The sequence below is a fragment of the Lynx rufus genome, unplaced genomic scaffold (assembly GCF_022079265.1).
Source record: "Lynx rufus isolate CCGP_SWC_20201006 ecotype Redwood Valley unplaced genomic scaffold, mLynRuf1.p SCAF_34, whole genome shotgun sequence".
Lineage (NCBI taxonomy): Eukaryota > Metazoa > Chordata > Mammalia > Carnivora > Felidae > Lynx > Lynx rufus.
In genome coordinates, this window is record NW_025814850.1 from 3637567 (window position 1) to 3653360 (window position 15794).

The 15794-nt window shown below is 35.8% G+C and overlaps 1 protein-coding gene and 1 pseudogene across 5 annotated transcripts in view; both read right to left on the bottom strand.

The window, feature by feature from the left end:
- The window catches only part of LOC124522185 (leucine-rich repeat-containing protein 37A2-like), a 334305-nt pseudogene that overhangs the window by 39353 nt on the left and 279158 nt on the right, over positions 1-15794 (bottom strand).
- Positions 1-15794, bottom strand: part of LOC124522178 (tRNA modification GTPase MnmE-like) — a 77419-nt gene that overhangs the window by 26881 nt on the left and 34744 nt on the right. For all 5 annotated transcript variants that reach the window (XM_047093478.1, XM_047093480.1, XM_047093479.1 and 2 more), the window contains 6 exons: positions 15643-15696; positions 14945-15049; positions 9120-9173; positions 1472-1576; positions 766-819; positions 287-391 (listed from right to left, as the gene is read on the bottom strand). In XM_047093478.1, coding sequence (XP_046949434.1) covers positions 287-391; positions 766-819; positions 1472-1576; positions 9120-9173; positions 14945-15049; positions 15643-15696 — 477 coding nt within the window. The remainder of the gene's footprint in view (positions 1-286; positions 392-765; positions 820-1471; positions 1577-9119; positions 9174-14944; positions 15050-15642; positions 15697-15794) is intronic.

A 15794-nucleotide genomic window follows, 5' to 3' on the forward strand; every position in this document is an offset into this window, starting at 1 on the left:
TCTCTTATTGTTCAGTGTTTCTTTTAAATGTTTCTCATTCTGTTTTCATTTTCTTCTTTATTCTTTGATCTGAGAATGGTCTGTAAGTACTCTCACCAATTTTAATTATTCATAGTAGAACACTCTCTTAAAGAAGAGACAGGATGTGCTTTCATGTGAAACTTGAATTCAGCCACATCCTTTAAAAAATGCCCTGTTGATACTAAATACACACTATCACTGGTCTATGGATACTCTCAAACCCAAGCTGTCCTAAAGGGAATGCATTTTTATATACAATGCTTACCATCAACTGGTAGGTTTTGTGAAAAATCTTCAAGTTCTTCGTGTGACAGCTTAATCCCCATATTTTCCAGAAATGGGACGAGGTTATTCATAGCCACCTTTCCTCCTTAGGAGAGACAAATTATCATAAAAACAACCGAGATGTAGAAAAACTCTTTACTAATCCATGTATATTATGGTTATCACTTTACTCATGAAGACTTTAAGGTCCAGTAAAAGCTAGTCAACGGTATAAGGAGGGTCAATTTTAAGACTAGATGTAGAGTCTCATCCTCAGACTATCTTTTTGTTCATATCAACATAGTGCAAGTTCGAAAAGGGCTGGGTAATTTCCTAGGGATTTATGGCATATATCACATATCCATAAATATTGGGAAATACACATGTGAAATTTTTAATGTAATAAAAATAAATCTGTGTATATGAAAAATAAGAGAATATCACAGATATATCTGTTTTCTCGTCATACTTCTCACTCACTTTGAAGAGCCTTCACACCATCCAGCAGCCCTTTTTGATACACCTTTCCTTCAGCTGTAAGAAAAGACATGATTCATGGTCAGAGAAAAATAATAAGGGAGATTCACCTAAATAATAAATATTCTACAATTTTCCTCCTATTTCCATAATTTCAAAAAAATAGACTTTTTAATGATTTTTCTGAAATGTACCTAATTTCCTCTCAAATAGTGACAAAGTTGGTTTGGAGAAAGATTTTTAATGAGGCAAATTTATTCACTTTTGCATAAAAGGCAAGGATTAGTGGCTTAAAACTTATAAAACATATCTCATTTGATTTATTTTTACCTCCGACTTCTTTCCTTACATTCTTTCTTTTTCCATTTTTACATTTTTCCACTTACTCTCAGGAATATTAGTGGAACTAAGGACAACAATACACATATCTTATTGGCAAGATTAAGGGAAATAGCTATTGATTACCATAATGAAAATGAAATGACCCTGATTTTTTGGGTCACTTAGTTTTTATTCTAAAATAAAAACTAAAATTTTAGTTTTATTCTAAAATAATTATTTAGAATTATTGTAAATAATGCTAAAAGTTTTCAAAAATGATTAAATAAAACAAAACAACCTATAACAATCTGACAGCATTTTAGAAGAAAATCTCACAGGCAAGTAGTCTAAACCCCTTGAAGTATACATATATATTTTAAATCCTTACCATCAACTGGTAGAGTTTTTACTAAATTAAAGTATTCCTTGTCTGTGACCTCAACTTTCATGTCTTTCAGAGCACTGTCTACATCACTGACATCAACTTGCTTTCCTAGAAAAGACAGAAATGGTGATAAAAAAGAACTTGCGAAGAACACAAAATTAGTGAGTTTGATTACAATCAAATGCTGTTAACTAGCAATATTTTTACTCATGTGCCATTAAGATAATTTCATCGGAACTTAAGAATCACATAATCTATAACAAACAAAGAAATTAAAATAAAAAAACCTTTTTTAAATGTTTATTTATTTTTGAGAGAGAGAGAGAGACAGAACATGAGTAGGGAGGGGCAGAGAGAGAGAGAGGGAGACAGAATCTGAAGCAGGCTCCAGGCTTTGAGCTGCCAGCCCAGAGCCCAATGTGGGGCTCGAACTCATGAATGTGATCAAATCACGCATGACCTGAGCTGAAGTCGGACACTCAACCGACTGAGCCACCCAGGCACCCCCCAAAATTAAAATTTATTATCACCTTGGCTGGTTTATAAATATATAAAAAATAAAATAATAATTTGGGTCTTTTCTTCACAAAATAGAAATGTAAGTAGTTCTCCTGATGGTTTGAAATTGTAATTATGTTAGGAGCAGTATAATGTTAGGCACATAAATCGAGAAAGGTACAAAGATGACATGCCTTAATATGAATTAATAATTAATATAATATATATATAAATACACATAGTGGCACTTGTTAAAAAGTATGTTTCAAAACAGGTCCTCAGGCTTCCACAGTAATTTTTGTTTTGTACTATTTTTATGGTAAATAATCTTTTGATTATTATACTTTTGTAACTTCAAGAAGGAAAAACAATTTTGGTTTAAGTAAGCCTTTTGTTTAAATCAGTGTAAAGGGAACCTCTGAAGTTTGCTGCCTAGAATCCTAAGCTTTTAGTTCACAAATTAGATATGTTGCATATTTCAAGTGCATATGTCTAGTATAAATTTCTTTTTATTTATTCTGCTTAGGAGTCACTTGGCTTCATTAGATTTATACTATTTATCTGTTCTGGAAAGTTCTCTTCAAATATTGCCTCTGTCTTGCTTGCTTTCTCTTTTCTTCCTGGAATTCCAAATAGATATATATAAGATTTTCTTATCTATCCTCGGTGTCTCTTAACCTCTCTTTCATAGTCTCCATTTCTTTGTCTTTCTGTGCTATATGCCTGGTATTGTCTTTCTCTGTCTGACTGACTTAGTTCACTTAGTATAACGCACTCTAGCTCTATCCACATTGTTGCAAATGGCAAGATTTCATTCTTTTTGGTGGCTGAGTATTATTCCACTGTATATATACACATCTTCTTTATCCATTTATCAGTTGATGGACACGTGGGCTCTTTCCATAGTTTGGCTATTATTGATAAATGAAACTAAGAGCTGGTTCTTTGAAAGAATTAATAACATTGATAGCCTCCTAGCCAGACTTATCAAAAAGACAAGAGAAAGGACCCAAATAAATAATATCATGAGTAAAAGAGGAGAGATTACAATCAACACCACAGAAATACAAATAATTATAAAAGAGTATTATGAAATTTTATATGCCAATACACCAGACAATCTGGAAGAAACGGACAAATGTTTTAAATTTTTACTATTTTCACCTCTCAAAAGTCTTTTTGGTTCTTTACCAAATTGCTTGCTCTTTCCTTATGTGTTCCAGCCTCTCTTTTGATTATTAAACTATATTAAGCATGCTTATTTAATAATTTTTGGTCTGATAATTCCAAAATCTAAAATCTCGGGGCACCTGGGTGGCTCAGTCGGTTGAGCGTCCGACTTTGGCTCAGGTCATGATCTCGCAGTCCGTGGGTTCGAGCCCTGCATCAGGCTCTGTGCTGACAGCTCGGAGCCTGGAGCCTGCTTCAGATTCTGTGTCTTCCTCTCTCTGACCCTCCCCCGTTCATGCTCTCTTTCTCTCTCTGTCTCAAAAATAAATAAACATTAAAAAATAAAAATAAAAAAAACCAAAATCTACAATCTCTGCTCATCGGCTAAATGTTGTTCATTATGGGGGTCTTACTCATGGTGACTTGTTTCTTTGTATGTTTAATAATAATTTTAAACTATAAACTGCTCTTTATGTGAAATTTTTGTTTTGAGAAAGAGAGTACCCTTCAAGACAAGAGTCAGATTGATTCATTCTAGATTATCAGTGCATGAGGTCAGGCGACACTTCAGGAGCATTAACATAGCACATCAATACACAAAGACCATTGCTTATTATAGATTATCCCTTAATTCAGTAGCCTTGGCTATATCCTCCTTGCTTCAGAGAAACAGCCGTTTCTAAAGTTAGTCAAAACATCTTCAGATCTCACATTAAGATCATATTTAAATCTGACAGCACTATATACAATTATAATCTCTACTGCTACCTGAAAGTATCCAATATTGTTTTGACTAGTTGGTTACTAATAATGGACTATTGCTACTTTCTCCCCATATTACTATCCATGGTGGAGATATGATTACTATCATATCACTCTCAATCCAGTGACTCTATTTCCTTCACCGGTGGAGAAGAATTCTACTTCTGTAATTACAATTTCTGTAGTTCAAGAAGGGTCCATATCCTAAACAGATCATTTGGAAACTTCAGTACCACACTCTGATTTAATATTATTTGTTGGTGGGTCTTGTCTTCAAAGTGAAAAGGGACACAGTAGGCTAAATATGCAATAATTAGTTTAGTTTCTCTTGAAAGATCCAAGTCCTTAACAGATATAATATTGGTTCAAGTGACTGAACATTGCCCTTTCTAGAGATTTCAAACTGGTAAAACTAAAGGATAGGTGACATACTTTTGTAGTAATTATTACTTGGTGCTTTGATGCTGCTCAAAGAAATTGCTATCATAAAGGTAGAAGTCCACAGTAAAACAGATGATATAATGACTAGAGAGAATGCTGTAGCAGATCGTCTTATTAAATAGACTGTGCAGAAAAGAGTTAACACAGCAAACCTAAGTCTGCGATCTTTACAAGAGCCTGCTTGCCAGGTGGCACTTGGCTGGCATACGGGAACTCGGATTTCAGAATGTTCCCTCCAATATCAACTGATAAGCCTAAGTCACTGTGCCTAGACTTGTGCAAACAATGCGATTCATGGTGAATATTTGTTTTTCTTCTGGGAGTCTGGTATATTGAGAGTTGTTAGGCAGAGAGTGCCTATGTGACAAGCCTCCAATAAAACACCTTGGGCACTGAGGGCCTAATGGGCTTCCCTGGGCACACACGTGAAACTGCATTTTTGCTGCTGGAGGGAAAGTATGTTATGTGTGACCCTTCATAAGAAGGAGAGCATAGGAAGCCTTCACATAGATTCTTCTAGAAGCTGCCTACATGTTTTTCTCTTACTGATCCAGCTATATCCTTTGTGTTTACCCTTTGCATCATACAGTTCTATGGGTTTTGACAAGTGCAATATGTCACGTATTTACGAGTACAGTAACATACAGAATAGTTTCACTGAACCAAAATTCCCTTGTGACTCTCGTGGCCATCACTCCTTCCTATGCCACCCCCCGTAAACTCCTGGAAACCACTGATCTTTTAACTGTCTCTACAGCTTTCCCTTTTCCAGAATGTAATATGTTGGAATAACACAATATGTATGTAGCCTTTTCAGACTGGCTTCTTCCACTTAGCAGTATGCATTTAAGATTCCTTCATGTCTTCCCATAGATTGATAGCTCATTTCCTTTTATAACTGAATAATATTTCATTATGTGAAGGTACCACCATTTGCTTATTCATTCTTTAATTGAAGGTCATCTTATTTGCGTCCAAGTTTCAGCAATTATGAATAAAGCTACTATAAGCATTTGTGTGCGGTTTTTGTGTAGACATGCTTTCAGCTCATTTGGGTAAATACCTAATTTGCAACTGTTGGATCTTATGGTAATACCGATTAAGTTTAGCTTTGTAAGAAATTGCCCAACTGTCTTCCAGAGTGACTCTACCATTTTGCATTCCACCAACCATGAATAAGAGTTCCTTTTGTTAGCCATTCTAATAGGTACGTAGCATTCTCTCATTGTTTTCATTTGCAATTCCCTAATGACATATGATGTTGACCATCTTTTCATATCCTTCTTTGCCATCTGTATATCTTCCTGGGTGAGGTGAATATTCAGATCTTCTGTTCACTTTTTAAAAAATGTTTGTTTATTTATGAGAGAGAGAGTGTGCAAGGGAAGGGCAGAGAGAGATGGGGCAGAGAATCTGAAGCAGGGTCTGCGCTGACAGCAGAGAGCCCAATGCGGGGCTTGAACTCATAAACCATGAGATCATGACCTGAGGCGAAGTCAGATGCTCAGCCAACTGAGACACCCAGGTGCCCATGTTCACTTTTTAATTAGGGTTGTTTTCTTATTGTTTAGGTTTTTTTTGTTTGTTTGTTTGTTTTTTAATTTTTTTTCAATGTTTATTTATTTTTGGGGGGACAGAGAGAGACAGAGCATGAACGGGGGAGGGGCAGAGAGAGAGGGAGACACAGAATCGGAAACAGGCTCCAGGCTCTGAGCCATCAGCCCAGAGCCCGACGCGGGGCTCGAACTCACGGACCGCGAGATCGTGACCTGGCTGAAGTCAGACGCTTAACCGACTGCGTCACCCAGGTGCCCCCTTATTGTTTAGTTTTAAGAATTCTTTGAATATTTTGGATATAAGTCCCTTATCAGATATGTGTTTTGCAAATATGTCCTTCCCGTCTGTGGCTCATTTTTTCATTTTTAAAAACTAAAGTTCGTGGTTTTTTTTAAAGTTTATTTATTTATTTTGAGAGAGAGCATGCTCACCCATGCAAATAGGGGAGGGGTAGAGAGAAAGATAGAATCCCAAGCAGGTTCCGTGCTGTCAGGGCAGAGTCGGACATGGGGCTCAAAATTCATGAACCACGAGATCATGACCTGAGCCTAAACCAACAGTCAGACACTTAACCAACTGAGCCACCCAGGCATCCCTAAACTAAAGTTCTTTTTGAGTGACCTCTTATAGATAAGAAAAACATGTGTAGGATCAGATTCAAAGATTCCATTATAGAATTACAAAATTTGACTTCAATTTTGTAAAGAAATACTTGGAATGGTCAGATTATAATATCCATGACAATAAGATCTGGCAAAGCCAGGATTTTTACCTCCTTGCATACATTTCAAATTGATTATTTGCCACAATCCTACATAAAACAACATATCACTGTAGGAATAAAAACCCCACATTATTGTATTTTTAATTTTATTTTGAGAGAGAGAGGGAGAGAGGGAGCGGGGGAGAGAGGGAGGGGGGGGAGAGAGGGAGGGGGGGAGAGAGAGAGAGAGAGAGAGAGAGAGAGAGAGAGAGAGAGAGAGAGAGAATCCCAAGCAGGCTTCATGCTAGGCATGAAGCCTGATGTGGTCCTCAAACCCATGACCCTGGGATCATGACCTGAGCCAAAATCAAGAGTCAGATGCTCAATCAGGTGCCCCAAATTTGCCACATTATTAAAAACTGATTAAGATATTTTGTATTATATTAGAGGACATCACCAATTCATGCCTCCTCTGAAATAAAAATAATTCTGGAAAATCTGTAACCTTGAGCCCTGAATTAGAACTATACCTTAAGGGACCATTTGGGCATTTCCAAATGGATTTTATATAGTTGCTTCTGAGTTATGAATATGTACTAATAATATTATGTTTATTTTCTGGATGGGTTGAAACACTCTTTTGTCAAAAATCCATAGCACACATAGTGGTTAACAAACTTTTAGATGTCCTGTTACCTACCTAGAGCATTCCATCTTATCTATTCAAGTGTAGGGCAAAATATTTTCTTTTGGTAATTATTCATGATTATACAAGAAGTTTTGCCTATTATTCAGAAATTTCACTGTCTTTTGAACACAAAAACTTCTGGCAATATTTAAGAGACATTATCAGAATTGGAAAATTACAGTAAAGACCTCAAACTGAGGTTCTTAGAGAGTCCAAGAAGCAGGTGGTTCATATAAGTCACCTGCTGACCCCAAATCCAAGATCCTCAGAACAAGCGGAAAATTGCATGAAGTAGACAGCTTCCATGTAAGATCATGAGAATAAGAAAACACTGATTGTCAGTGCTTTGTATACTTTTCACGTATTTTTATTCTTATTTTGTCATATTTATTCTTTTCATTACTTAATTATATACTTCTGATTTAGCCTATCATGATCTCCCTTAGTACTACCAATAACTTATTAAAGTTTAAGGTTTACTAGAGACAATCAGTTTGCTACAGTTAGGACAATCCTAACTCTATAACTCAGCCTTTTACTAGCAAATCAATTTAAAGAATTGCTGTGGGGTAAGTGACAATTTATGTGTATGAATTGTGCATGACTTTCCAATACTCTTGATGGACCTTGTCTTCTTATAAAGAGTCCATGAGATTAGAAGCTTTTCTGGGGAAATAAATAATATCTAGTGGAACAGATTCCTAAGTATGATGTATTCCATCTACAGTAATAAAAAAAATTTGTGGCTGACTTAGCATATCATACAGTCCATGCCCTATTATTCAGTACAATAAGCCAGGTAAAATTCCCTGGATAAATGATAGAATTGCCTTCAATTTTCTTTTGACTAGAGGGGGATTTGCCCCATTGTTAATAGTGCGTATTGTACTTAGATTCATACCATAGACCAATTTATCTAAGAAAAGATAACTTGATTATGTAAGGTAGACTTAAGGCATTATTGGGACTAGTTTTCTTTCAGGCCTAAGAAATACTGGACCATGATTCTAGACTGCCTTCCATTGCCTTCTTATAACACCTTCAGCTAGTTTTGTTTGTCTCACAGCTGTTGGAGTTCTGCTTTTCAGAGTCTTAAATGCTTCTATGTAGCTGCTGTATGAACAAATAATTAAACAAATGATTCAGAGGCAAAACCAGGATGAAACTATCCTGACATTCAGATGTCCGCTCATCTCAAAGAAAATCAACAATAGTGAAGGTCTGGACAGTTCCTGATAATCTCTCCTGGGGCTTTGGTTGAGTGAGGATCAAACGGTGGAATTAGGAATAAAAACATTCTCACATTATTAAGAAAAGTCTGTTGCTATAATAGAACATTATCAAAAGAATACCAATTGTGAAAGACAGAACAAAATGTATTTGGACAGTACCACATTCTATTGCCAGATGAAAAACAAAGACCTAAGGTCACTTGCTGTATTATGCGGAGTGAATACCAGACTTAAAAATATATATTGTTCCTTATTTATAATAAAAGGCACATCTTCATAATGTTGGAGGAAAATACTACATATAATAATATAAGGCTAATATCACTGTGCAGAAAATTATGTTGTTGATGACCTATTCAAATAATTATGTCTACATAATTATGTAGTATCTCAGTTATAACCTAAATTTTGAAATTTCTTCTCATAGGTAAAGACCTAGTACCTCTGTTGCAAAAGCACAGATTATCAAAAATAAATAGGTTATCAAAGCAGGTAGAAATATTTAATCAATGAAAGGTTAAAATAGTGAAATTAACAAATAAAGGGATGGTAGAAAATATCATTTGAACCGTGTAAAGAATTAAGTAACTTTTCACTTACCTAAAACAGAACTCAATTCTTCAATCAATGTATCTAGTTTGACCTTCCCTTTATCTGTAAGTCAAGACAAAATTTAGACACTGAAAAATCCAAACTCAAAAAAAAATAAAGCATAAAACACTTAGATTATGAACTAGAGTAGAGCCTAGATGAAAGCCATTCACTATATCTTGTCCTTTTTTAAATTTATAATTCTTGGATTTTGATAGATAGCTCCATTATCTGCAAGGGACACTAAGATTGTTTGAATCATACAGTTTATCTTAGGTAAAGTGTTCTCTTCAGTCTTTTGGATTCGTTCTGTTTCGAGCTCCATGTTTCTTTACGAATGGCTGATAACACATGACTGGTATACATTTAAAACCATTGTTTGTGGTATTATGTTGCTTTCTATCATTGGAGAAAGACAAAAAATTTCAGGAAAAGGATCAATGAAGAGCAGAGTGTGTGGTAAAACTAAAGCTTTTAAATTCTGCTTGAGGGGAAAATGTCATGTAGGGAGTGGAAAGATGATTTGAAAGAGATTGGTTGGAACCAACAGTTTAGACATTGACATCAGATTGCCTGGATTTGGGAACAGAGTAGTGGGGAAAAAAAAGATAAAAATCTTGGCTCCACAAAATTTACATTAATTTGTTTTGTTTATGGCTGTATTCCTAAGGCTAAAATAGAGACTGCTAGGTGTTAGGTGTTCAATAGACATTATTACATGAATGAATAAATTAATTTATCATAAAAACGCTTAGCACTGTGTCTGGAATATTGCAAGACTCAATGCATATAAGGTAAGAGGGGTTCACTGAAAGTATTTTTTTTAATTAAAAGATTTCTTAATGTTTATTATTTATTTAGTTTTGAGAGAGAGAGAGAGAGAGAGAGAGAGAGAGAGAGAGAGAGAGCAAGCAGGCCAGGGGCAGAGAGAGAGACTATCCCAAGCAGACTCCACGCTAACAGTGCAAGGCCTGACACAGGGCTTGAACTCAGGAACTGTGAGATCATGACCTGAGCCAGACGCTTAACTGACTGAGCCACCCAGGCACCCCCATTGAAAGGTTTTAATCGGAGGAATGACAAAGTCAGCTTTTCACTCTGGTTAGTCATTCAGGCTAGTGTGTACGGAATGAATTTAAGGCAGTGTGACCAGTGGCTGTTACACCAATCGGGAGCCTTCTGTAGCAGTAAGTGAAGGATGATGAAGATTCATCAGTAGGGTAGCAAAGTCAGAGAATATGTCTTTGGGATATATTTAGGAGGGAAAATGAGGGAACATAAGTCAAAGATAGTTTGTGGCTTATTTCATGGGCAATTGTGGGTAGATGACAGCAGCAGAGAAATAAGAAAATAACTAGGAATGAATTTAACAGGGAAAATAGTTTACTTTTCATATGTTGAATTTGGATTTCCACTGGGAAATCTATGTCTCAATACGGATTTGTTCATATAGGAGATCTCTTAATTGATCTCCGTTTAATCAACCTGATGGCCTGAACTATATTCATCATTCATACTGATGCTGATGGTATGCTAAACTTTTATATCTAGTAAGCTACACTTTTAGTAAGCCAGCACATTTGTGTTCTTATGGGTTGAGTTGTTGAACTTGTTTCCAGGCTTCTTTTTATAAAGAGTTGTACTTATTATTAAATTGATAACTTAATCATTATATAAACTGAGGAACTATAAACGGAAAAGGGAGTTATTACCATAAAAACAAATTTGAAAGTTTTAGAGAGTTTATGTAAAGGCAAATTGCTAAAAAATAGTTGTGTTGAATTTGGTGTGGATAAAGAACTATAAAAAAAATTGGGGAAAGAATTGAGATCTAGATGGATTCTGATGGAAAATTCTGCTCAACGTTTAAAAAAGCACTTTGCTCCATTTAAGAGAAACTGAAAATGGGGGTGCCTGGATGGCTTAGCTAGTTAAGCATCCAATTCTTGGTTTCAGCTCAGATTATGATTTCACAGTTCATGAGGTTGAACCCCACAACAGGCTCTGTGCTGACAGTGTGGAGCCTGCTTGGGGTTCTCTCTCTCTCTCTCTCTCTCTCTCTCTCTTTCTCTCTCTCTCTCCCTCCCTCCCTCCCTCTTCTTCTCCCTCTCTCTCTGTCCCTCCCCAGCTCATGCACACACATGCATGCTTTCTCTCAAAATAAATTTTAAAAAAACTTAGGAAAAGAGAGAAACAGAAAATGGGAGTGTAGATGATAAATGGGTATATTTGTGCAAGAGAGCATGGCTATAGGGGCGCCTGGGTGGCGCAGTCGGTTAAGCGTCCGACTTCAGCCAGGTCACGATCTCGCGGTCCGTGAGTTCGAGCCCCGCGTCGGGCTCTGGGCTGATGGCTCAGAGCCTGGAGCATGTTTCCGATTCTGTGTCTCCCTCTCTCTCTCTGCCCCTCCCCCGTTCATGCTCTGTCTCTCTCTGTCCCAAAAAATAAATAAACGTTGAAAAAAAAAAAAAGAGAGCATGGCTACATTAAATTAAAATGGCATTGGCTCAATTTTTTCATGGAAACAAAACATTTAAGGTATGTTTGTATATATATATATATACATATGTGTATATATATATGGATATATGTATATGTGTACATGTATAAATATATATAAATTTAAGGTATGTATATGTATATATATATATGTATACGTATATATATATATATATATATATATATATATATATATATATAAATTTTATTATTCCTTACTTTAACTAAATTTTTATATTATCAGATCTTGCCCCTGCCATGGTACATAAAAAGACCTCACTGTCCTAAACTGAAATGGATGAAATAAGTATAGGTTTGAGACAAAAGGCTTGAAATCTTAAATACATATGGTGAAGTGGAATCATACAGGAACAGTGTGGAAAGAGCCTGAAAATAGAACTGTTATATTACTATCATTTAAGCCAGTGATTTTCAAAAATTTTTCCTGTAAACCATACTAAGAACTCTGAGCACGTGCGCACACACACATGTGATCATGAAGACTCATGAAACAATATCTAGCTTTACTATTTTATTCCATTTTATTAAAAAAAAACTCAACCTGGGGCGCCTGGGTGGCGCAGTCGGTTAAGCGTCCGACTTCAGCCAGGTCACGATCTCGCGGTCCGTGAGTTCGAGCCCCGCGTCAGGCTCTGGGCTGATGGCTCGGAGCCTGGAGCCTGTTTCCGATTCTGTGTCTCCCTCTCTCTCTGCCCCTCCCCCGTTCATGCTCTGTCTCTCTCTGTCCCAAAAATAAAAAAAAAAAACAAAAAAAAAAAACGTTGAAAAAAAAAAAAAACAACTCAACCCACTGGTTTGAAGTGAGAAAGAAAAGCCTATAAGAAAATGAGCCTTGTGAACAAGACAAGGGTACACATCCTCACCACCTCTACTCAACACAATACTGGAAGTCTATTCTAGAGCAATCAGTCTAGGGGAAGAAAAAGCATCCAAATAGGAAAGGAAGAAGCATAATTGTCTTTGTTTGCAGATTATATCGTCTTATATATAGGAAGTCCTGAAGACTCCACCAAAAAACTGGTAGAACTAATCAATGAATTTAGTAAAGTTGCAGGATACAAAATCAGCATAACGAAATCAGTTGCATTTCTATACACTAACAATGAAATATCTGAAAAAGATATAAAGAAAACAATACCACTCACAATAGCATAAAAAAAACACGGTATTTGGGAATAAATGTGTGTATGTATGTATGTATCTGTCTGTCTATCTATCTATCTATCTATCTATCTATCTATCTATCTATCTACAAATAGGCTTCACAACCAGTGCGGAGCCCAATGTGGGGTCTGAACTCACATCCCGGAGATCAAGACCTGAACTGAGATTGGGAGTTCGACACTTAACTGACTGAGTCACCCAGGCGCCCCTTTGGAATAAATTTAAATAAGGAGGTGGAAGATCTATATAATGAAAACTACAAAACATGGATGAAAGAAATCGAAGAAGACACAAGCAAATGGAAATATATCTCATATTCGTGGGTCAGAAAAATTAATATTGTTAAAATGTCTATACTACCAAAAGTCATTTATAGATTCAATCCAATTCCTATAAAAATTTCAATGGTATTTTTTTCATAGACATACAAAAAAATCCTTAATTTATATGGAACCACAAAGGACCCTGAACAGCCAAAGCAATACTGAGAAAGAAGAACTAGGCTGGAGGCATTACCCTTCTTGATTTCAAACTATTATTACAAGGCTCATCAAGCAGTATGGTACAGCATAAAAATAGATACATGGGCCAAGAGAACAGAATTGAGAGCTTGGAAATAAAACTTCACATATACAGTCAACTGTCAACAAGGCAGCCAAGAATACCCAATAGGGAAAGGATAGTCTCTGATATGATGGTATTGGGAAAACTGGAGAACCACACGCAAAAGAATGAAACTGTGCCATAATCTTATACCACTCACAAAAATGAACTTGAAATGGATTAAAGACTTAAATGTAGGACCTGAAAACTGTAAAACTTCCAGAAGAAAACATAGGGAAGAAAGCTCCTTGACATGAGTCTTGGCAATTATTTTTTTAGATAGGACACAAAAAGCACAAGCAAAAAAAAAAAAGAAAGAAAGAAAGAAAGAAAGAGAAAGAAAAAGAAAAGAAAAAATTACTAAGTGGGACTACATCACACCAAAAGGCTTCGGCCCAGAAAAAGAAACAATCAACGAAATGAATAGGCAACTTACAGAATGAGAGAAAATATTTTCAAACTGCATTTCTGGTAAGGGGTTAATATTCAAACTATATAAGGAACTTGTACATTCAGTAGCAAAACCCCCAAAAATCCAGGGAAAAAATGGGCAAAGAAACTGAATGGCCATCTTTTTAAAGAACACACACAAATGGCCAATAGGTCCATGAAAAGGTGCTCAAAATGACTAATCATCAGGGAAATGCAAATCAAAACCATAATGAGATATCACCTCACACTTGTTAGAATGGCTATCATCAAAAAGATAAGAGATAACAAATGTTGATGGAGATGTGGAGAAAGGGAAACCCTTGTTCACCGTTGGTGGGAATATAAATTGGTGCAACCACTGTGGAAAACAGTACAGAGGTTCCTCAAGTAATGAAAAATAGAGTTACCATATAATCCAGCAATCCCACAGCATATGATTCAAAATCCCACTTTGAAAGAGGATTTCAAAAAGATATCTGCACTCCCATGTTCATTGAAACATTAATCACAATAACCAAGATATGTCTCTGTCAACAGATGATTAAAGAAAGATGTGGTATATTATATACAATAGAAAATTATTCAGCCATGAGAAAAAAGGAAATCTTGCCATTTGTGACATGGAAAAACTTTGAAGGCATTGTGCTAAGTGAAATAAGTTGGACAGAGAAAGACCAATACTATATGATATCACTTGTATGTGGAATCTAAAAAAAACTGAACTCACAGAAACAGTAAAATTGTGGTTATGAGGGGCTGAGGGAGGAGGTGGGGAAATGGGGAGATGTTAGGTTAAAGGTACGAACTCCCATTTCTAATGTGAGTAAATTCTGAGACTATAATACAGAATGGTGATTATAGTTAATAACACTGTCTTACATACTTGAAAGTTCCTAAGAGAGTAGATCGTAAATGTTTTCACCATAAAAAAGAAAGGTGATTATGTGATGCAACAGGGGTGTTAGTTATGGCATAAACATTTTGCAATATACAAGTATATAAAATCAACAGGTTTACACCTTAAACTTACACAATGTTATATGTTGACTGCATCTCAATAAAGATGAAAACAATAAGTATCTCTTAAAAAGTACAGGGGGAATGTCAGTGCTCACCATCATCTGGCAATCTTTCTATCAGATCCATGAATTCTCCTTCTGTGATGCTGATTCCCATGTTTTCTAAAAGAGTGTCCAGCTTATTGACATCAACACTGCCTCCTAAGTAAGGAGCAGGAAAGGAATATAGTAAAACAATCTTTCTAAAACTGGGACCGTGCATTCACTCTACTGTGTTATTTTTCCTCTTTATCAAGCATATGTTTTATTATCATAAGGAACATTTCACATATTTCTTAGCATTATTGTTAAGATTTTCAAGGCAAACACCAAAAATCCAGTTTTGTTCAGTTAATAGGACAATAAACTTCCTTTCACTTTTATGTTAGGATTCTAAAAGCCAGAGCTAGAGGTGACTGACATAATATTCTATAAAACAAGAGGTATTTTTGTTGCCTGCGCTTTCAAATTATTTGCCTTTACTTTTGATTGAAATCTTTATCTGACAGCATTCATTCTTCACCTTTTGCTTCGTACTTTATTTTGTTTCTCTGGGGCTAAGGTAGGAAGATCCCAGACAGTTTAACACTTTCTGTCAAGTATTAGTGCAGGAAACTACTTGGTTTACCTGATAAAATGCAGATCTACTAAAGAAACATAAATAAAGACACAATTATATAGGAAAGGATGATTCCTATTTTAACAATACAACTAAAGGTTTCAGATTCCGTCTTTTCACAGTGCTTCTTACTCACGTTTGAGAGACTTTATGCCCTTCATCAACCTTTTCTTATACACTTCTCCATCAGCTACAAAAAATGGGTATTTTGAAAACAGAGTCAGAAAGAACGAGTTTAGAAATCTTTGGGTAAGGAACATTTCAAATTACAAACAGATAAATAGATAT